Here is a 22944-nt window from a genome sequence, read left to right as displayed (position 1 = left end):
GGGGGAAGCCCCTTACACAGATGGTAGTGGGGGGATTTCTGGGTATGAGCCATAGCCAGAATGGGGCAGTGGGGATCTCGGAGCGTGGGGCTCCGTCAGTGCGGGGCTGCTTTTGGGGTTGTTCCATTCTGTAGGTAATGCTTTTTGCTGATTCTCTGATGTGCAATTGCCGCCAATGAAGCTTCTGAGCATCCTGGTGCCTCACGTCTCTGTCTATGCGTCTGGGTCTCCCATCTCTGTCCGTGCATCGGGGGTTTCACATCATCCCTGGAGGTGCTGGGTCCCCACGGGCAGCATCTCGTCAAGCCTGGCTCCCAGCTGGCAGCCTGCAAGGCAGATTGGGTTTTACTGGGTCCAGAACCCCCATCCCCTGCTCCTTGGGTGGGGATCCCCTGAGCAGACAATCCCGATACCCCAGGAATGGGGGGTTGTGACTCTGTACCCCAAAGCAATACCCTGGCATGGTTTGGGGTAGCTGAGCTCTGTAATGAGGAGACAGGCCATGGGACAGACCCCAGCACAGTCACTGTGCCCTGTCCTCACCGCATGGTCCCAGACACGGGGCTCCTGGGAGAAAACCCAGCCAGAGGAACCTCTCCGAGATCCCAGAGATTCCTGGGAGCTATGACTGAAACTGCCCAAGGACGTAAATCCACAGCACTCTGTACCCATCTATCTATTTAATGGGACCCCACAGCCTGGGAGCCAGGACTACTGGGTTCTATCTCTTGCTCTGGGATGGGACTGGGGTCTAGTGGTTAGAGTGTGGTGAGGGGGGCTGGGAGTGAGAGGTGCTGGGTGCTGCACAGACATGGTGAGAAAAAGCTGACGGCCTAAAGCCAACCCTGACTCTCTAACCAGACTCAAGGGAGTATGATTATCCACCGTTCATACAAGGGGAAATGGAGACACAAGTAGGTTAAGTGACACCCCAAGGTCCCCTGGGGGCAGGGATCCCTTCCCCTCAGCCCTGAATCTCCAGCAGCTGGGAACCCCCCAGTGGCTCCATCCCTGTTCCCCGGCCAGGTGAACCCTCTGCTGGGCTGAGGGCTCAGGGCAGAGCCTGGCTCTGAGCGTCCCATTGGAATGAAGACCCTCTGCGGGTCTGGCTGGGTGTGGGGGTGGGAGCGGGGATGCTGAGCCGGGCCCCAAATCTTCTACAATGATCTCCACAGAATCACTGGGATCCGACCAGTTGGGCGGCTCCGATCTGGAGCGAGATCAGCAGTCGTAGAACCTTGCGTCTGCCCATCTGGCGCTGGGGATGGTGAATTCACCCCCATCCCCAGCAGCATCCAGGTCCCAGATTTGGATTCCATCTTTATACAGAAATAACCTCCTGACCTCACACTGGTACTGACAGCGGAGGGTAACAGCTCCCCCCACACTGCTGGGGCTGATGGAGATGGAGGGTCCGGGTGCAGGGAGCTCTGCGTTCACACACAAACAGGAGTGAGAAAGAGAGACACAAACCCCTCCCTGTGTGTCTGTAACCTGCCCTTAGTGCCCAGCCCCAGGGACAGCACCGGGACTAACAGACACCTCACTGCATCCACAGGGAACCTGTGGGCTCGGTTCTGATCTCAGCCCCCGGGGTCACTCCGGAGTCACCCCTGACTGCACTGAGGGCAATACCAGGAGGCTGAAGTGAATTTTGAGGTGAAGATTCAGGGCTCAGTGTTTCTTTTCCCCTCCTTCTCCCCACCTACCCTGTCCTTAACAGTAAAGTTTCCCCAGTCCCACAGACATTCACGGCCCGACACCCTGCTTCACCCAGCCAGCCAGCAGCCTGGAAAGGAAATGACTCATTGGGGACCAGATCCTAGAGCAACTGGATCCTACATCCTGGTCTCAGATCCCCCCATGGACACACGCCCTGGTCTCAGATCCCTCCCCACATGGACACACGCCCTGGTCTCAACCCCCGCCCTCCCGTGGACACACCCTGTTTGTCTCTGATACTCACCGAGGAAGAGGATGGTGAGAGCAGATGCCATGGTGTGGGCAGCAAGGGGCCCCTCAGTGCTGCCACCAACACCCTGGTGTACAGTTCCACCTATGGGGTGGAGCTGGGAATGAGGAGTTTGGGGTGCAGGAGGGGGCTCTGGGTTGGGGGGCTCAGGGCTGGGGCAGGGGCTTGGAGTGCAGGAGGGGGTCAGGGCTCTGGGCTGGGGTTGCAGGCTCTGGTGTGAGGCCAGGGATGAGGGGTTTGGGTTGCAGGAAGGGGCTTCAGGTTTGGGGTCCTCTGGGCTGGGGCTGGGGATGAGGGTTGGGGGGGTTCAGGGCTGAGGCAGGGGATTGGGGCGCAGGGTTGGTGCATGAGCTTACTTTGGGTGGCAACTGGTTAGCAGTGCAGTGTGGGTGCTAAGGCAGGCTTCCTGCTTGTCCTGGCACTGTGGACTGTGCTGCACTCTGGAAGTGGCCAGCAGCAGGTCCGGCTCCTAGGCAGAGGCGCACAAGCAGCTCCGCACGGCTCTCACCTGCAGGCACCACCCACCCAGCTTCCATTGGCTGGTTCCCGGCCAATGGGAGTACGGAGCTGATGCTCAGGATCGGGGCAGCGCTCGGAGCCCCATGGTCCTCCTGCCTAGGAACCGGACCTGCTGCTGGCCACTTCTGGGGCATAGCGGGGTGTCAGAACAGATAGGAGCGAGCTTGCCTTAGCTGGGCAGCATCACAGATGGGACTTTTAACATCCTGATCGGCGATACGGACCAGAGGCACCACGATTCAGTACTGGGTCGTGACCTGCAGTTTGAAAACCGCTGGGATAGAGGGCAATAGAAAGTTGTGGATCAGGGGACTCTATTCCTAGCCTGGGGAGGGGAGTGCAGTCTAGTGGTTAGAGCATGGGGGGGGGAACACAGCGCTGGATAACACCAGGGGCAGTGCGACTTGTGGGCAGCATTAAAGGTGCTTCAGCCGTCTGGCTAGATGGTCCCGATGGACCTTCTTAAATCCCTGACCCCACTTCTGACCAGCTGCTCCAGAACCACTCTGGAGCCTTCCCCCTAGGTTGCCTCCAGCTGCATGGAGCAGGAGGGGGACCAGCAGCAGATTCGCTGCCTAGCAGAGTCAACCCCTGTGACGAAGGGAGGGGAGATTTTCTTAATGGTTTGCATGACTACAGTGTGTGCCTCAGTTTCCCCTGTGTGCTGTGCTTGGGAGGAGGTGGTGGGAGAGGGTTTGTTGTTGCAGAGACCAGGTGTGAGCTCGCCTAGGAGCTGGGACCCCGGATGACAGCCTGGTGATTGGAAGGCCCCCCCCAGCTTGGCAGGCAGCCGGTTCTGGCCAGTGGGAGACAAAGGGCTGAGGAGAGAGGACCCCGGTGGCCTGACCAGCCAGCGGGGGACCAAAGGACATGGGAGGGGCTCAGGGGACGGAGGGTTAAATAGGCCAGGGGAGGCTAAGCCTCCCTAATGCAGGCTGTGGCCCCGCCCACTCTCCGCCCTGGGGCTCTGCCCACACTCCCTGTCTCCCCCGAGGCCGGCGGGGGCTCAGCTCAGGCCAGTGCTCAGGCCGGCCTGGAGGTCAGGGCAGCTGGGGTGGGTGGGCCGGTGCTTCTCCGGCCACAGTGGGGTGCTGGGGGGAGACGCTTGGGCTCCAGTGGATGAGGAGGGTGGAGGGGCCTCAGGCAGAAGGGGGGTGGTGGTGGGGCTGACCTCCCTGAAGGGGGGGGTTCACGCGCTGCCCAGGGAGGGGCTGTTGGGGAAGGTGATATAGGGTGATCAGCTGGAAGGAGGGGTCTGCTGGACTGGACCCCCTGAAACCCTCCCTACCACCACCGCCCATCCCCCCACGCATCCCCCCTCACAACCCCATCGCCTTACCCCCAGCCCCGTTTCCCCTCAAATGCCCATCCTCCCTCAGTTAAGATGGCCGCCATCTCCCAGTGTCCCCAGTGGGCTTGGCGCCAGGCTGCCCTCTGGGAAATGGCGGCCACCTGAGCTGGAGGGGGGCAGTGTGGGGGGCAGGGGAATACCGGGGGGGGGGAAGAATATGGGAGGACCATTGAGGGCCAGGGGGGTTGAGGTGTTAGGAGCTGGGTGGGGCAGAGCAGTGCAGGGGGGGTGAAGGGGGGACAATGAAAGCTGCCCCAAGCGGTCGGGGAGCGCCTGGTTGCTGGGGGGCTGCACCTGCCCTTCGTTCCCCCACCCCCAGCCAGCCAAAGGTGCCCCAGCTCAGCCAGAATTTTGGCAGGAAAACAAATACCCCCCACACCCCATCTGCCGACCCCGACTCTGTGAGTGTGGAGACCCCCCCATCCCATTCCCTCTCCAATCACTGTCCCCCCCGTCTCCCGTCCTATCACCCCACCCCCCTGCCCCAGCCTCAGACCATCTCCCCTCAAACCCCCATCCTCCCCCTGCCCTGCCCCACCCTCAGCCTGTCCTCCCAAACACTGCTGCTGCTGGTCTCTCAGGCCTAGAGGGTCCAAGGGGTTTGGAAACTCTCTCCCTCGGCCAGTGTTACACAGCCAAGGTGGCTGAGGGGGCTTGTTTCAAACTGAGCCCCTGGTTTTACTTGGCTCCTGGGCAAACCCCCAGCAGCAGCCATTCAAAGGCAAAGCTTTTGGGTTACACCCACAAACAAGGAATCAAACCAGGCCTTTATTGAAACAGCCTGAGCGACCGCAGAGAACAGCTAGGGTTGCCAGGTGTCCGGTTTTCGACCCTAATGCCTGGTTGCAAAGGGACCTTGGTGGCTCCGGTCAGCACCGCCGACCGGGCTCTTAAAAGTCTGGTTGGCTGCAGCAGCCAGCTCCTAGCAGCAACCGGCATGTCCCTCCGGCTCCTAGGCACAGGGGTGGCCAAGGGCGTGCTGCCCTGCCCCCTCCCCCTCGCAACACCAGCTCCGCAGCTCCCATAGGCTGGGAACCATAGCCAGTGGGAGTTGTGGGGGCAGCGCCTGCGAATGGGCTGTGGGGTCTAGTGTGGGTAGAGGAGTGATTGGCTGCATGCTGACAGGCTTGGGGAAGCTGGTGCCTAGGGCTAATTCATAACTGGGGAAAAAGGTGTCCCCCCAGCCCTCCCTAAATGGAGCCCTGGCTGTCCTGCCAGGCATGCCAAAGGTGCTGGGGCTTGGGGCTTCAGCCACTGCCAGGCATGCTGGGATCAGGGCTGAAGCCCTGAGTCCAGGCATGCCTGATGGGGCTGAAGCCCCAGGCCCCACCGACCTCCATGGGGTTGAAGCCCCAAGCTCCGGTGTGCTCTGCGGAGGTGAAGTCCCGAGCCCCTGTGATCCCCGCACCTGACGGGGCTCCATTTAGGGAGGACTGCGGGGATACCTGCCCCACCCCGAGTTACAAGTCAGCCCTGGTGCCTGCTAGGGCTCCCACTGTCAGTTCCTCAGGGGTGGAGCTCCATTTAGGGAGGGCGGGGGTAAACCTGCCACCCTGATTTATGTCAGCTCCGGGTGCCAGCTCCTCCAAGCCTGCCAGCACCTGGCCCGTCACTGCTCTACCTGCACTAGCCCCACCCCCTAGCACTAACTGCCCACTGCCTGCAGTCCAGCAGGAGAGTGAATTTGTGTGGGGGGGTGGAGGGTGAGAAAACCTGGATTTGTGCTGGAAATGGCCTAACCTGACGATTACTTTAGATAAGCTATTACCAGCAGGACAGTGGGGTGGGAGGAGGTATTGTTTCATATTCTCTGTGTATATATAAAGTCTGCTGCAGTTTCCACGGTATGTATCTGATGAAGTGAGCTGTAGCTCACGAAAGCTCATGCTCAAATAAACTGGTTAGTCTCTAAGGTGCCACAAGTACTCCTTTTCTTTTTGCGAATACAGACTAACACGGCTGTTACTCTGAAAAAAGTCCACCTATTGACCACCCTGGGTATATTACACAGCATTGTATGTGTTCATTGAATAGAGGCATTTGCAGTGTGAAAAATGTTTTTCTCGAACCCGGACCTGGACTATACCTTTCCCAAGAAATGTGGACCTGGAGAAAAAATAATTGACTGCCCCTGGCCTAGACTTATTTAACTAGATACTTTCATGTCTTTTGGAGCACAACTCAGCACAAAGGCCTTCCAGCATTGTTCTGCTGGGCCATGCATTTCTCATGGAATGAAATATGCTGCCAGCTTTTCCACGAGGTAATTGATCCAGGGGACACCTTGGCATTCCCAAATATACATGACTAGTCTTTTCATCTTAGTCAAACAGCATTCCCACTGTTTTTCTTGTAAGTTTTCTCTCTTGCAGAACTCACAACCTTATGCCGGATATCAGGCTCCATAATGCGAACAAACCACATTTCTGAAGTGAACATAAGGCCCAGCGAGGGAGATGTCACCTCTGGGTGTCCTGCCTTATCTCCTTGGCTTTAAGAACATCTTTGCCAGTACAGATACGGAAATGACCATCTTAGCATACATTTTTGAATGATTATGATGACTACTGGCTCCCAATAGATACTTCACATGCCACCGTTTGTTGGGCTAATATGTATTTACCTGACCACGGGGATGCCTGTAGAACTTTATGCCTCCCTTGTGCCCTCTGCCAGTGGGCACAAAGAAGTTCCTCGGTCATCCACGTGGCCACCTCCTTCCCTCCTGCCACCCTCGACGACTGTAGCACCATCTGGCTGTGCGACCCCCACTGCCGCCCCCTTTCCCCTATCCCTATCCCCCTGAGTGCTACAGTGCCTTCCAGCTGTGTCATCCCCATGGCTGCCCCCTCCCCCGCTGGCCACAGCGCCATCCAGCTGTGTCATCCCCACGGCCGCCCCCTCCCCCGACGGCCACAGCGCCTTCCACCTGTGTCATCCCCACGGCCGCCCCCTCCCCCGTTGGCCACAGCGCCGTCCAGCTGTTTCATCCCCACGGCCACCCCCTCCCCCGACAGCCACAGCGTCATCCAGCTGTGTCAATCCCAGGGCTTCCCCCTCCCCCGACGGCCACAGCGCCGTCCAGCTGTGTCACCCCACGGCCGCCCCCTCCCCCGATGGCCACAGCGCCGTCCAGCTGTGTCATCCCCACGGCCGCCCCCTCCCCCGACGGCCACAGCGTCATCCAGCTGTGTCAATCCCAGGGCTTCCCCCTCCCCCGACGGCCACAGCGCCATCCAGCTGTGTCACCCCACGGCCGCCCCCTCCCCCGACGGCCACAGCGCCGTCCAGCTGTGTCATCCCCACGGCCGCCCCCTCCCCCGACGGCCACAGCGCCATCCAGCTGTGTCATCCCCAGGGCCGGCCCCTCCCCCGCTGGCCACAGCGCCGTCCAGCTGTTTCATCCCCACAGCCACCCCCTCCCCCGACGGCCACAGCGCCGTCCAGCTGTGTCATCCCCACGGCCGCCCCCTCCCCCGACGGCCACAGCGCCATCCAGCTGTGTCATCCCCAGGGCCGGCCCCTCCCCCGCTGGCCACAGCGCCGTCCAGCTGTTTCATCCCCACAGCCACCCCCTCCCCCGACGGCCACAGCGCCATCCAGCTGTGTCATCCCCACGGCCGCCCCCTCCCCCGCTGGCCACAGAGCCCTCCAGCTGTGTCATCCCAACGGCCGCCCCCTCCCCCGACGGCCACAGCGCCATCCAGCTGTGTCAATCCCAGGGCTTCCCCCTCCCCCGACGGCCCCAGCGCCTTCCAGCTGTGTCATCCCCACAGCCGCCCCCTCCCCCGACGGCCACAGCGCCATCCAGCTGTGTCATCCCCACGGCCACCCCCTCCCCCGCTGGCCACAGCGCCGTCCAGCTGTGTCATCCCCACGGCCGCCCCCTCCCCCGACGGCCACAGCGCCATCCAGCTGTGTCATCCCCAGGGCCGGCCCCTCCCCCGCTGGCCACAGCGCCGTCCAGCTGTTTCATCCCCACAGCCACCCCCTCCCCCGACGGCCACAGCGCCATCCAGCTGTGTCATCCCCACGGCCGCCCCCTCCCCCGCTGGCCACAGAGCCCTCCAGCTGTGTCATCCCAACGGCCGCCCCCTCCCCCGACGGCCACAGCGCCATCCAGCTGTGTCAATCCCAGGGCTTCCCCCTCCCCCGACGGCCCCAGCGCCTTCCAGCTGTGTCATCCCCACGGCCAACCCCTCACCAGACGGCCCCAGCACCTTCCAGCTGTGTCATCCCCACAGCCGCCCCCTCCCCCGACGGCCACAGCGCCATCCAGCTGTGTCATCCCCACGGCCACCCCCTCCCCCGCTGGCCACAGCGCCGTCCAGCTGTGTCATCCCCACGGCCGCCCCCTCCCCCGACGGCCACAGCGACATCCAGCCATGTAACAGCTTGGTGGGCCTGGCGTGGGTGGCCAGTTGTCGTGAGTTTGGTGACCTCTGATCCCAGCCTTGGTGGTACAATGGCCAGGGGATTTATTGGCCAGCCAGTAAAAGAGGGGTTGGGTTCCCAGCAGGCTGAGGCATGTTTGTGATCGGGGCTCATCCAAATTCCCCTCGCAGAGGCGTCAACTCCCCTAAAGACCCCAAGGACCGGAAGTCATTCTGCCCTCACTAAACATGGCGGCCTGCTGACTTCCGTCCTGAGCTCTCCCCGATCCGCGGGTCCCTCCCCCAGCCCTTTGGAACGCAGCGCCTTCCCCGCATCGGGGAGGCGAGGGCCCGGCGTAAAGTGCCGAGCGTGCGGCGGAAAGTGCCGAGCCCTGGGTGGGCGGTGCCGAGCGTGTGACGTAGGCTTCCGGGCGTCTGGCGGAAAGTGTCGATGCTGCGGCGGAAAGTGGCGAAGCTGGGAGTGGATGGTGCTCAGACTCTGGACGGAAAGCAGCGAGGTCCAATCCATCGGCGACGGAAGCAGCCGAAGCGCTTCCGGAAAGTGCCGAAGCTCTTCCGGAAGGACCCGAGCGGGCCGGCCGTTGCCGACGCACCCACAGCGGCAGTAGCCTGGGCGGCCCCGCTCCGCTTCCTCCCCGGGCCCGGCAGCAGCGAGCGACTGACCCGGCCCAGCGCCGGGACCCCGCACAGGCCGCGCCGAGCCCCGCCCCCCGGGCCCGCCCGGCCCGGTTCGGTTCGGCTCCCGGCCCGGCCCGGCCGCCCGGCAGGATGATCAAGCTGTTCTCGCTGAAGCAGCAGAAGAAGGAGGAGGAATCGGCCGGAGGCACCAAGGGCAGCAGCAAGAAGGCGTCGGCCGCGCAGCTCCGCATCCAGAAAGGTACTGCTCGGCCCGGCCCGGCCCCTCCCCCGGCCCGGTACCGCCCGGCCCCCCTTTCCCCCCCGCTTCCCTGATACCGCCCGGCCCAGACCCCCCCCGCCCCGGTACCGCCCGGCCCAGCCCCCCCTTCCCCCCGCCGTCCCAAATTCTCTATTCACCCGACCTGGTACCACCCGGTCCCAGTATTGTCTGGCTCCAACGCACTGGTACCATCTGGCCTGGTTCAGATTCCCTGACCACCATCCGGCCCAGACGCACCTACTGGTACCACGGGGACGGGCCCGGATCCCCTCTACTCAGAAAGCTGTAACCCAGCTGAAGCCCTGACTGGTGCCTCCTAGATGGGCTGCTAGGGGAGAGACCAGCCCAGACACAAGGGAGGCCCCACTCTGAAAAGTACCAGCTGGTGCAAATCCTGGGGCGATCCACTGATCCCCCCACCTTCAGCGCAAAGGTACTGCCTGGCTCAGGTGGGTGCTGGGGGTGGGCAGCCTCCTTCCTCCTTCCACTCTGCGCCCCCACCCAGACCCTGTATTGGTGGGGAGAGACCTCACCCGCACTCAGACCCCATAGATGCCTCACAATGGGGAAGATCCCCTCCCCCCTTCCTACCCCCATACTGGCAGGTGGCTATTCCCACCTAGCATCCCCCGCTCACATATTGGGCACACACCCCCACCCCCCGTTCTGCCCACGACAGAATCCCATGAGCCCCCACATCATCGGTGATCCTCCTGCTGGGGAATGGGGGTCCCTCCTCCCCCAAAGGGGCTTCCTGCTCATCTGCCCTCACTGGGGCTCTGATCCTAAGTTCCCTGTAAGCTGCACCCTGCTAGCAGCAGCATATTTAGCACCATGCAGGTGCTCAGGGAATCTGGCAGGGGGAAGGGCACCCCTCCCCCAGCCCCAACCTAGCCCAGCCCCCGACCTGCTGTGGCCAGGGTGCCCCCACCCTGGCCCAAATCTGGCAGGCATGGCCTGGACCTGTCATGGTCAGGGTGCCCCTCCCTGAACCCAGCCCCGACCCGGACTTGCGGGGCCGGGGGAGGGGCACCTATCATGTAGCCCCAGTTCTGGAGCTGCCATGGTGGAGAGAGGTGCCTCTCCCCAGCCCAGATGCTGCTTCAGGGGGTGAGAGCTCAGGGGAGCCCTCTCTCCCTGCCATAGCCCCGGAGCACCCTCCTAAACCCCTCAGCCCCCCCCCAGAGCCCACAGCCCCAGCCGGGGCCCTCCCTTCCACCCAATGCTCTGCCCCAGCCCTGAGACCCTTCCCACACTCCAAATCCCTTGGCCCCACCTCTGCCACATGAATTTCGTTTTGTGCGCTGGTATGTAGGTGATGCGTCAGACATCACGTCCGTATTGGTGCACATAACAAAATTCGTTCCACACCTGGATGGGAAAAATTAGAGGGAACACTGCTCTGCTCCCCCCCACTGCCCCCATACACTTTCTCTGAGAGCCACCTCCCATGGAGGTCTTCCCCAATGGGGCTCGCGCTCTTCACTGCTGAGGGTTCATACAGCCTCCCCAAGACATACATACTGAGACTTACTGAGACACACACATGCTGGGGGGGGACTCCTCAATGCAACAGGGGGAGGAATATTTGCTGGAGGGGTGGGAAGAGGCGAGCGGGTGATCAGTGTGGCAGGACTCAATTTGGGGGTGTTCTTGTGGAGGTCCTTAGACGTGTGTGGGGAGGGTCTCATGGGTTTTCCCCGGTGGGGGTGGGTGCCCTCAGTGTGTGTGTGGGGTCTCCTGGGGTTTTCCAGCCGAGGAGGGAGACCCTAAGTGTGTAGGGGGAGGGTGTCTTGGGGTTCCCCAGCAGGGAAGGAGCACCCCCCAGTGTGTGTGTGTGTGTGTGTGTGGCGGTCTCCTGGGGTTTCCCTGGTTGAGGATGGGAGGCCCCCCAGTGTGTGTGTGGGGGAGGTCTCCTGGGGTTTCCCTGGTGGGGGTGGGAGCCCCACCCAATGAGAACCCATGTTCACAGGGGGTGGGGGGGAGTGCACCCACTGGGGGCCTCTGATGCAAACCCTACCACGCAACAAATCAGACATCGCTACAGGCAGCGCCAGCTGTGCGAATGTCCGCAAAGGGCAGAAACCTGGGTTCTCCCCACTTCTGGCTGTGCCCAGAAAGATACCAGGTTCCATCCCAATCCGACTGTGTCCCAGTGTGGCGCTCCAGTCCAGTTTTCCAGAGGTGACAGGTCAATGCCCTTGACTCCCTCTGCCCCATCTTGAGCTGATGGGGGGGATCCCGGCCGCGCTCTGGGGATGTACCCGGTGAGGCTCAGCCTATGTCCTGTTGAGAACATGTACCCCCTCCCTGGCACAATTCTGTGCAGTGCTCTTCACGGGCCCAATCCTGCTGGGGCCTCGCCCCATGAGGGAGGGCAGTCGGAGACCAAGCGCCAGGCTGAGCTGGGACACAGCCTTACTGTGTCCTGTTGTGTGAATGGGGCCTGGGCAGGGCTGTGGGGCGAGTACCTCCTGGGGGCTGCTCTAAATATGGCATTTTCCCCCAACCTGCCCCCGAGACCCAGTGTCCTGACCCCAGCCAGAGTATCATGGACCTCCAGTGAAAAGGACTTAGTAGGAGGCTTCTATGTCTGTCTCCCTCCTGTGTGTGGGGGGGGCAGGACAGACCAGGATTGTCCTACCCACTTTTGAAATGCCCTTTTCTGATCCAGAGATCTACCCCCTATGGAGAGTGCGGTGGGGCTCCTCTGGGGTGGGAGGGATCTGGGGTTATCCTCCAAACTGACCCATCTCTCCCTGCTTTCCTCCTGCCTCCCAGATATTAACGAACTGAATTTGCCGAAAACATGCGAAATAGATTTCTCCGACCAGGACGACCTCCTCAACTTCAAGCTAGTTATCTGCCCTGATGAGGTGAGGGGGGGCAGGCAGGGAGGGGGTCCGGCATGTGGGTGGGGAGCAGGGAGTCCTGCATGCCTGGACTTGCCTTTCTCTTCCTGCCCCAGGGGAAGCCCCAGCTGCTGCTCAGCTGATGGGCTCAGCCTGTGCCCAGACTCCGGTTGCTGCTCCCTGCTGGGCAGGCCCAGGCTGCAGGGGGCCCAGCTTGCGCTGCAGCAGGCCGAGTGGTGGGGGGTTGCAGCTGGAAGGCACCTCCGTGTGCGTAGGGTGAACGGGGTGCTGGAGCCCAAGCCAGTACTCTGGGGAGGGAGATGGGGGCAGGGGCTGCAGAAGATTCATGGCTCTGCCCATGCCCCTGTTGTCCCAGATCCAGCCCTGCCGGTACCCCTCAATCCTGACTATCCTCCACTGCTATCCCAGCTCGCCCACCACAGCGCTGCTGGTGCCCCTCAATCCCACCCTGCATCAGGCCCCACAATGCCAGCTGAGCTGAATGGCCTGGGGAGGGGGTGTGATCACAGCACCTAGCTGCTGCGTCTCTGGTCCCCTGCAGTTGGATCCATGGGGCGGGGCTGAGCCCAGGCCCCTTGGGGTGCTGGGTGGTCCCCTGAGGATCCCTCCCTCACTGAAGGTCTTTTCTCTTTCAGGGTTTCTATAAAGGGGGGAAGTTTGTCTTCAGTTTTAAGGTAAGTCCCTTCCCCGCCCCTGGGGTGGAGCTCAATTTGCACCAGAGCCTTGCCCGGCCGGGAGGGGCGGGGCTCTCGGGGCTTACCCGTGTTGGACTCTCTTCGCGCTGTGTCTGAGCCAAGGAGGGAGTGTCGGCCCCACGCATCTGGTGTCCCCTCTCCTGGGAGGGAGGAAAGTGCTGTGACGGCTAAGGAAGCCGGGGACATGCCCACAGTCGCCCAGAGCTGGCAAGAGGACCCAGGAGTCCGGGCCGCTTGTCCCTTCCTGCTTCAGGGGGCGAGCAGCACTACGGGTGGGGGGGGCAGGAATCTGGAGCTCCTGTGAGTTGGCAGGGTCAGGGAGTCTGGGCCCAGCTGCTCTGCTGTGGGGGGGGGCTTGGGAATGACTCTCCCATCTGTCTGTCTGCAGGTAGGCCAAGGCTACCCTCATGACCCTCCCAAGGTGAAGTGTGAGACCATGGTGTACCACCCCAACATAGACCTAGAGGGCAACGTCTGCCTAAATATCCTCAGGTAGGGAGCGCATCTGGCCACCCCACTCTATCACTGCTACCCCCGGCTGATCTGGGGGATTGCCCCACCCATGCAGATCGGGCAGGGGAGTGGCCTCTCTCCAGCACCAGGATCCTTCCCTGCCCCACCCACACAGATGTGGGGGGGAGCAGGGGGGTATGGGGTGTGACCTGGTGCCTAGAATGGACCTCACTGAGAATGCACACTCGGGGCAGACTGCAAGAAACAGGGCAGGCACACGCCAAAAACTGGTGGTTTTAGCTACAATTAGATTCACCAAACCAGTAGCAGAAGAGCTGCAGTACCACACTGGTTAATAAGAAGCCAAACACAGCCCTCTTATAGGTGTTCCAGCCATTGGTTCCCATCCCAGCAAACTGGTCTAATATAGTGAGAGGTTACTGAAAACCCAGTTCACCATATGTGAGGTTCCACTATTCCCAAAGGATCAGATGCTTACCACCGGGTCAAAATCCATCTCGGATCTTACCCGGTTATCACTCTGTCAGCCAATCTTTAGTAAACCAAAAAATGTATTAATAAATGAGTTATAAATGGTTAAAAGATCATATACATACAAATGATTGCAAAGTCCTTACATCAAGCTTGTAGCAGTGATGGAATAGACGGCTGGCTTGTAAAGTCTCTTTGCTAACTTCCAAAAGATTGGACGGTTCTCAGTCCATTGTTCAAAATGCTCCTCTTAGAGCAGGGGTGGGCAAACTTTTTGGCCCGAGGGCCACATCGGGGTTGCAAAACTGTATGGAGGGCCGGGTAGGGAAGGCTGTGCCTCCCCAAACAGCCTGGCCCCCAACCCCATCTGTCCCCTCCCACTCTCTGCCCTGTGACTGCCCCCCTCAGAACTCCCGACCCATCCAACCCACCCCACTCCTTTTCCCCTGACGACGTCCCCTCCTGGGACCCCCCCCAGGACCCCCCCCATCCGACCACCCCTGCTTCCTGTCCCCTGGATGCCCCTCCCCCTATCCATACCCCTGCCCCCAGGACTCCCATGCCTATCCAACCCTCCCTGATGGCACGCGCCCCCCCCACCTCTGCCCCATCCAACTGTCCCCTGACTGCCCCCCAGGACCCACTGCCCCTTATCCAACCCCCCTGCTCCCCGCTCCCTTACCACGTCGCTCAGAGCGGCAGAAGCTTGCAGCCACGCCACCGCGCTGCCCGGCAGGAGTGGTGGGCGAGAGCGCTGGCTGCCTGGCGAGGTGAGGTTGCGGAGGAGGGGGGGCAGCAGGGGAGGGGGCCGGGGGCTAGTCTCCCTGGCCGGAAGCTCAAGGGCTGGGCAGGATGCTCCTGCGGGCCGTAGGTTGCCCACCTCTGTCTTAGAGGAAAGAGGAAAACTGGAGATGTCTCAGGTGCCTTTTATATCCTCTGCCACGTGGATGGGAAGTTACTGTCCCAAACAAAGCCCACAGCCTGTGTGTATGGACAAAGATGGAGTCTGAGGTCACATGTCCACATCACATGCCCTGACATGTTTTACTGAATCACAGGGGTGGCCACTGGCTCCTGGCTCTCACATGTCCTCTGGAAGAGAGTTGATTCTTCTGCGTAGTCCATTCACAATGGGCTGGAGAGACTGAATGTTAACTACCTTGTGGGTGTTACCTCAAGGACAGACACATGTGAGATACAGAGACCTAGCCAATCTTCACACCTTCAGATGCTGGGGTGATCCATGGATTTTACCAGGATAATTGTATTTGACTTTTCCATTGACACCTTACGTGATAGACTTTGTATAAGATTTGTTACAATTGTATAACAATGGTAGCAACTGCTACAAATGGTCATCTTCAATCATACAGCATCCCGGGGAATCCCCTGTGGCCCACCTCCAGGGAGCAGGGGGCGAGAGGGAGAGATATGGGGGAATTCCCCGTGGCCCACCCCCATGGAGCTCGGGGGGGAGGGATATGGGGGATCCCCCTCCAGCTGCACTGCCTTCTCCTTACATACAGGTCTTGGGGCAACGCCTCCTCCCATAATCTCCATGATCTCCATTCCCCTAGTCATCTGATGTGATCCCCACCCCAGGTCTCATATCCCCATGCTCCTCCCCCTTTCCCCCCAATACCACCTGTCTGGCTCTCCTCCCCAGTCAGAACCTGGGATGATCCCCTGCCACCCGAGTGTGGTGTCGCTCCTCTCATGGGCTTGGCTGCAGGGTCCTCACTCATGGTTCTTTTCTGCCCCGCAGAGAGGACTGGAAACCTGTACTAACAATAAACTCTATAATTTATGGTCTGCAGTACCTCTTCTTGGTGAGTACCAGGGAGGGAAGGTTTCACCTGCACCGTTGGGCGGGGGGGGGCATTTTGGGGGGGCCGTGGGGCAGGAGGTGGGAGGGACCCGTGTCCCCTGCACTGTTCGGGGTGGAGGTAGCCCTGGTGTTTCAGCAGGGCTCGGGGGGCAGTGGTTGCCTCCTGCCATGTGTTTGGGGGCTGGTCGTGGGGTGCTGATCTCCTTGTCCCCTTGCAGTTTGGGGGAGCGGTGGGGTGGGGTGATTGCTACCTAGAGTCTCTGGGCAAGCTATGGCACACTCTGGCGGGGGGTGGCAGTGCCCTCGGAGCCGAGGGAGGCATTGGCAGGTTACTCTGCGAGGACTGGGGGGGTTGGCGTAGCTGCGTGCTGAGCTGCCTGCAGTGCCATGCTTCAGTACGCATGGCCTGCAGAGGGTCCGGGGCCGGCTCTCCTGTGTGTTTCCATCTCTGCAGGTCCCTGGTGCTCCGCTCAGCCCTGCGCAGGCTGGGTTCCCCATGGCTCTTTATGTGGGCATGGCTGGTTTAACGTATTGCAGGGACACCGCTGGGATGCGGGGTCTCTCCTTTGGCTCAGCTGCTGCATCCCTGGTGCCTTGGACTGACTCTGACACAATTGATGGAGCCTTTGGGGGGTCCCAGGGCATCCCCTAAAGACTCTGGTCAACCTGAGGGGTGCAGGTCTCCCAAGGGGCAATGGGCCGAGCAGCATCTGCCAGCTGCCTGAAATGGGTCAACTCGGTGGACTGTTAACCCTGAACCCGAATGACGGGCAGCTTTAAATGGTAGCATCGTGAACAGAGGCGTTCAGCAAATGTGCTGCTTTTTTCAGTCCCTTTTCTGTCCCCTTCTTGAGGCAGTTCTACAGTCAATCAAAATACCCAGAGGCAGAATCTATGGAGTCCAATGTATCGTTAAAATACATCCTGCAGGTGGAAATCAGTACACGCATTCCCGTCTATCCCCCTCTCTCCGAGGTCCCCCAATCACTGCGGTAGTTGGGCGCCTCACAATCTTCCATGGATTTATCGTCATGCAGCCAGATGGGGCAGTGTGGCACAGAGATGGCTGATCATGCAGGGTCAGTGACAGCGCAGGGAAGAGAAGGTGCAGCTCCCAAGTGCTCTAACCATTGGGCCATCCTGCCTCTTTAATCGACAGTAATGGCACGATTTCCAAGACCCTGCAGAGCATAAGGGGATTAGGTCTGAACTGTGCCCAGAGCGGGCGCCAGGATAAAAGTGAAGCCGCCGACCTGTGAGATGCAAGCTTGTAAAGACCCCCTCTGGCCTCCTTCAGAAGAAACCAGCGCTCCTCCTGGAGTTCAAGGCCAGGAAGAGACCATTAGATCTTCTGGCCTGACCTCCCATACAGCGAGGTTTGGCAGGGCCTCCGTTGTTGGTTTTTTGTAATTTGGATGGATCATATTGTTTGTTTTTTTACGCTTTTTTTTTCAGTTTTTATCTATTTAAATATTTACACTTTCCCAAAATGACGGGGTTTAGGCATTTCTCCCTCATTTTTATTGTTTTCAATATTCACATGTGCAGGAAAGGATGGGGGGGGCAGACAATTATGTAGTGACCGTAGACGTTGAGACTCGGTTAGTTTTATCACTGTTAAAACCCAGTTGTCCACAGAGGTCAAATGATACAAAGTGAATTGCCTTAAATCAAACTCCAGTGAGTTCTGAAGCAACATTTTTCTTTTTTTGCCTCTGTACATTTTGATGATGATCAGGGGAAATGTTTTTCATTGGCTGGTGGATGCGTGGTGAAAATGACGTTTACTGACATTTGCCGATTACAATGTGATCCTGCCGAGCCGGTAAATTCCATCCTCTCTCCCCTGCACCAAGCCCAATAACTTGAGTTTGGCTAAAGCATCTCCCAGGAAAGGGATCTGGTCTGGATTTGAAGCCATCAGGAGATAGAGAATCCATCACTTTCCTTGGTAGTTGGTTCCAGTGGTTAATGACCCTCACTGTTAAAGTTTTGTGCCTTATTTCTCATTGGAATTTGTCTGGCCTCAGCTTCCAAACCTTGCTTCTTGTTCTGCTTTTCCCTGCTTTTTTAGCATGTGCGCTGGAATCTGGTCTTTTCACAGCGTGATGGTTTTGGGGAGGGGGTCCATGGAAACAGCCTCCAACCTTCCCTGGGCTTGGCCTTGTTTCTGAATCTGCACCACAGTGGGTCACACCCAACACTCCTTCTGCCTCAGCAGCTGTTTTGCGTCTGATTCCGGGTGTGAGCCTGGCCAGGAGAACCTTGCCCTTTCAAAGTGACCTGCAAAGGGGTTTAAAAACCAGAAATGGGGCTTGTCACACACACATATTTACAGTGAATTTTTGTGACTTTCTCCATGTTTTTTCCACCTTTTAAAAAGGTTGGGAATGTCAGATCTGGTTTTCCTGGTGCAGCTGGAGGGTCTATGGGAAGGTCTTGGGATGTTTCTTCTTTGGGGGTGCTGACGTTTTAACAGTGCTGTCCTTTCTCCAAAATAGTCATCAGTCATTGGAGTTAAATGGATCTTAAATATTTGACATAACTATGGGTTGTTTGCCATGTTGTGGTAGCTGTGTTGGTCCAGGGTATCTGAGACAAGGCAGGTGAGGTAATATCTTTTATTGCAGTGGCTCTCAACCTTTCCATACTACTGTACCCCTTTCAGCAGTCTGATTTGTCTTGAGTACCCCAAGTTTCACCTCATTTAAAAACGACTTGCTTACAAAATCAGACCTAAAAATATAAGTGTCAGCCAATAGTACTGACAAATCGCTTCCTTTCTCATTTTTACCACATAGTAAAATTGGAATATAAATATTGTACTTACATTTCAGTGTACAGTATATAGAGAAGTATAAACAAGTCATTGTATGAAACTTTAGTTTTACTGACTTCGCTAGTGCTTTTTATATAGAGTGATGTAAAACTAGGCAAATATGTAGATGAGTTGATGTACCCCCAGAAGACTTCTGCATACCTCCAGGGGTGCACGTACCCCTCGTTGAGAACCATTGTTTTATTGGACCCACTTCTCTGTTGGTGAGAGAGACAAACTTGCAAGTGTACACAGAGCTCTTCTTCAGGTCTGGGAAAGGTTCTCAGGTGTAACAGCTCAATACAAGCTGGAACAGATTGTTTACATTAAGGAATTAACATGCATTTTAAGGAATTAACACATGTTTCAAGGACCCATTCATAGTGAAATAGCCTGTTAACACCCCTGCAGTCATAGGACAAAAAAGGGGGGTTAGTGGGTAACCGATTATGAGCCATAAGTCTATGATTTTTCGTGTCTAGCAGAGTTATGAATTTAAGCTCCCAGGCTCATCTTATGAAGGTGCTGAAGAGGTTTCCTTAGAGGATGAGAGTCGAGAGGCCAGATACAGAATGATGGCTTTGTGAAAAGTGTTTGCCCACAGGTGATAAGGCGGTTCTCTTGTCTCATCATTTTTCTGTGCGAGTTCATTAGCGATCGTAGTGATTGTCCTGTTTCACCCATGTAGGTGTTGTTGGGGTATGCAGTGCACTGGATGAGGTACATCACATGTGATAGGTGTGTGTACAACCCATGGATCTTGACAGGTGTGTGGGTATTGATCCTCCTAGCAGTGAAGATATAGCTGCAGGTTTTGCATCAGTTGTTCTGGGAGGGTCTGGTGCTGCTTTGAGTTGGTGGGGAGCCTGCTTCTGATGGATGTGGGGGTCTGTTTGAAGACCAGGGGAGGGGGTTCGGGAAAGATTTCTTTCTGGATGTGGTCCCCATCCAGTAGGGGTTGTAATTGTTACCTGATAATCCCCGATGGGCCCTGGCGTGGTAGGGTGTGCCGTAGGAGTGTCTTTTTGAGGCAAATACATAGATGACTTGATGCAAATATATAGATGAGTTGCCAAACGAGTGTCTTTTTGAGGCAAATATATAGATGAGTTGATGCACCCCCGGAAGACTTCTGCATCCCTCTGGGGCATGTGCAGAGTGTCTTTTTGTTGTTTTTGTTAGACACTGAAAGTCAATAAAGACGCTGGATTTATGATTTATTACAGCAACCTATGACATGCTAACCCTCCTTTGTCCTACACCTGCAGAGGTGTGTTAAGTGCTCACTTCACCTTGAACGGTCTCTTACACCATAGCTGGAGGGAACGCTGCAGGGATTTCAGACAAGCTGACAGTGGCCTGGGCTACATGCAGAGATTGTGCCACTGCAACTCTGTTGGTTAGAGGAGTGACGTGTTACCATGTACTTATACTGGTATGATCTTAGCCTGGCTGCAGTTATACCAGGATAAAGGTGCCTTACACTACTATAATTGCTGTATGTGGTGTACTGCATTAACTATAGCGGGGTAGTTGGTGATACAACGTTCTGTTAGTACGCTAGCTCTGATCTAGAACTTGACAAAGGAGGTCCGTATCCACCCCCATTTTACAGGTGGGGAAACTGAGACATGGACAGGGGCGGTGGCAAACCAGGAATAGAACCCAGGTGTCCTGGTGCCCAGGTCAGTGCTCTGTCCACTGGATCACAGAGTCTCCTTTGGTTAAAGTGACTGGAGGTGAGGGATGCAGCGAGGGGCCCTCAGAAGCGGGGCTAAGGATTGTTTTGTAAGTGGACTCAGGGAAGGACAGTGAGGGTGGCGCGTGGCATGGGGATGCAGCCCTGATTTGGGTGGGGGTGATCAGGGGCATGGCCAGCCTCTAACCTCTCCTCCCTGCCCACAGGAGCCAAACCCCGAAGACCCCCTGAACAAAGAGGCTGCCGAGGTCCTTCAGAACAACAGACGCCTGTTTGAGCAGAACGTGCAGCGCTCCATGCGGGGCGGCTACATCGGTTCCACCTACTTCGAGCGTTGCCTCAAATAGAACTGACCAGCTGCCCCCACCCCTCCCACGAGGGACTCTGCCAACACCGCTGCCTTCAGCCACCGGGGGGCACAGGAGCCTGGCACTGGCAGGGCCCCCCTCGCTGCTCACGGCCTCTGGCCCGGCAGCCTTTCCCCCCCCACTCCTGCCCCCTGGCTGGAGGGGAGGTGGCTGCTGAGGGATGGGGCAGGGCTTACATTGGAATCCCCTGCCCCACCCACGCAGCCCCCTCTTCCCTATTGGTCGCTCTCCTGCTGGTTTCCCAGCATGCTCAGACCCCGAGCAGAGCGCCCCCTAGACATGGCCAACGTGAGCGCACTGGCTCCTCCCCCTGGCTTTGCAGAGCGTATCTATTTATTAGGCAGGGGGCTGCAGCAGGAGTGTAGGGCAGGCCGGGGGTGCATGCAGTCCTGCCGTGGGGGGCCGGGCCCGCCCTCCCCTTTTACATCCCTCATGTGTCTGGTTTTTAAAAACACAGCACCCTACTTACAGCAAAGCGAAGGCTGATTATTCAATGGGACCGGGCTGGAGGTGGGGCCTGGGCTGATTGAACCCTGCCCCCTTCTGCCCCAGGCCTCACCCCCCAATGAACTGGTTCTTTGCCACGCTGGGGCCTCCTGCCAGCCCCGGGGCCATGAATCCACTGTACTCTAGTGTGTCGGGTTATTAAAGGGGAATGTTAGCGCACCTCACTGCCCAGGGCCTGTCTGTCCTCATTGCTCCGCCGCCCCCCTCCTCCCTTTCAGATGGGGTGGAGGGGTGTCTCTCCTCAAGGGGCTGCCCACCCAGCTGCCCCAGCAGGGGCCACATAAGTCCATATCTTGCCCAAGCTGCAAGGTGGGCTCCAGCTCATCGCCCAGGCCTCTGGCCTGCTGTGCTGTTGGAAGTGGCTTGTGAGTAAGAAGTGGGTTTGACCCTACTGCTCCCCAGCACAGCGGGTAGCTGCTCCCTCTCTGCCCGCTTCTGCAGCTGGCTTAGAAACCTCCAAGCCTTGTTAGCGGGCGCTTGCTGCCCAAGCAGACCTGAGAGAAGGGCGGATGTGCGATGATTGTAGGGTAAAGCCATAATACGGGCTGATGAGATGCAACTGCTGCCCCCTCTGGGCTAGGAAAGGAAGGGCTGATCTCAGCTGCTGGGGTGAGAATCAAGTGGCCAAGGGGGGCCCAGCTGCCTGGAAGTGGGGGATGGACGTCCAACCTCTGGCTGAGTCAGCAGCAGAGCTGGCTGGGGCTCAGCATGGAGGGAGAATTCCCCATCAGAAGGAATAGGGGGCAGCCAAAGCTGGGCCTTGTTGGCAGGCCTGAGGCAGTGTGAAATGTCTTCCCTGTGTCCCACAGGGGCTGAGCCATGGTGGCAGGGGGCTTGGTTCCGCATGGAGCAGGGCAGGCAGATGAGACGGAGGGGTGGGGGCTGTTTCCTGCCCAGGAGCAGGGAAAGGGCTGTGGCCACGGGGCCTCACTGGGCTGGGGCTTCATGGGTGCTAAGGCTGGAAGGGATGACTGATCATCTAGTCCCAGTGCTGGCCGCCCCAGGCTCTCACCCTGCCATTTCTGCAGGGACACCCCGCCACTCCCTTGGGTGGCCTCTGGGGATATGGGGTTGGCCCTTGCATTGCTATGGGTGGTGTACTGCTTGTGTGTGCAGCCCTGATGCCAGGAAGGCCCAGTCCCTGCCCAGAGGGGCTTCCAGCCCTATGGGGCCATGTAGCAACCTGGGGCCAGGTTGGGTGAGCGGGAGTACGAGTGCCCCAGAGGGATGGCAGGACCTCGTAGGAAGCTGCATAGTTCAGAGGGCTGTGGGGGGAAGGGCCCTGCCAGGGGATGACCTACTTGGGAGAGGAAATGGGGTTTATAAGCCCCCCTTGGGCAGGTGCAATGATCATGAGGTGAGAAGAACCAGGGGAGTGGGGTGTCTGAATTTTGATCCAGTGGTGTCCCTGCAATAACAGCATTTGGTTCCTACAGCCCACCCCTACCCATAGCCTCACCCCAATGTGTCCCCTTACCCCCACTCAGTCCTCCCCCACACTATCCCTCTGAGGAGGTTGTGTGGGAATCAGTTGGGCTCCTCCTTCCCACCTCTGCCCCAGCTTGTCTCCTTCCCCCCCCCCCCAGCCTCCCACTAGCACTAACCAGCCTCCTGCTTCCCACACAACCTCAACTGAGCTCCTGCTTCTCCCTGCCCCCAACCCCCCCTGCATCTTAGCCCATGCAGCCTTATCTCCTCAACCCATTTCAACCCCTGCTCAATCTGCCTCCCAGGCTGACTGTAGCTCAATCCAACCATCACAGCCCCTGCCCCCACCTCCCTCTCCTCTCCCCTGTCCTGCTCCCAGCCCCTTCCCCTCTGCTCTACCCAGGCCCACCCTGATCTGACTCCTATCAGCTCCCTGCCCAACATACCCCAGCCTTCACGCCCCTCCCCCTGCCCCCAGACCACTTATCAGCTCCCTGACCAACCTACCCATCTAGGTTTGCTAGGTGTCCGGTTTTCAGTGGGAACTTGTAGTCAAAAAGGGACCCTGGCGGCTCCGGTCAGGACTGCTGGCTGGGCCGTTAAAAGTCCAGCTGGCGGTGCAGCAGGGCTACTGCGAAGTAGTCGGCGT

The 22944-nt window shown here is 58.6% G+C and overlaps 1 protein-coding gene and 1 pseudogene across 2 annotated transcripts; both read left to right on the top strand.

The window, feature by feature from the left end:
• Positions 1-22944, top strand: part of LOC144279313 (uncharacterized) — a 284264-nt pseudogene that overhangs the window by 129522 nt on the left and 131798 nt on the right.
• Positions 8790-21031, top strand: UBE2M (ubiquitin conjugating enzyme E2 M). Of its 2 annotated transcripts, XM_077840496.1 has the most exons (7): positions 8790-9113; positions 11916-12010; positions 12643-12681; positions 13091-13194; positions 15413-15476; positions 18982-19060; positions 20199-21031. In XM_077840496.1, exons 1-7 carry the CDS (start codon positions 9005-9007, stop codon positions 20267-20269), a joined length of 561 nt encoding a protein of 186 aa, XP_077696622.1. In that variant the 5' UTR covers positions 8790-9004; the 3' UTR covers positions 20270-21031. The 2 variants fall into 2 exon arrangements, with proteins under 2 accessions (XP_077696622.1, XP_077696623.1); XM_077840497.1 differs by lacking the exon at positions 18982-19060 and having other exon boundaries at positions 8797-9113.

This window comes from Eretmochelys imbricata, chromosome 23, assembly GCF_965152235.1.
Source record: "Eretmochelys imbricata isolate rEreImb1 chromosome 23, rEreImb1.hap1, whole genome shotgun sequence".
NCBI lineage: Eukaryota > Metazoa > Chordata > Testudines > Cheloniidae > Eretmochelys > Eretmochelys imbricata.
Note: the sequence above shows the minus strand (reverse complement) of the source record. Positions and strands in the feature narration are given on the sequence as shown.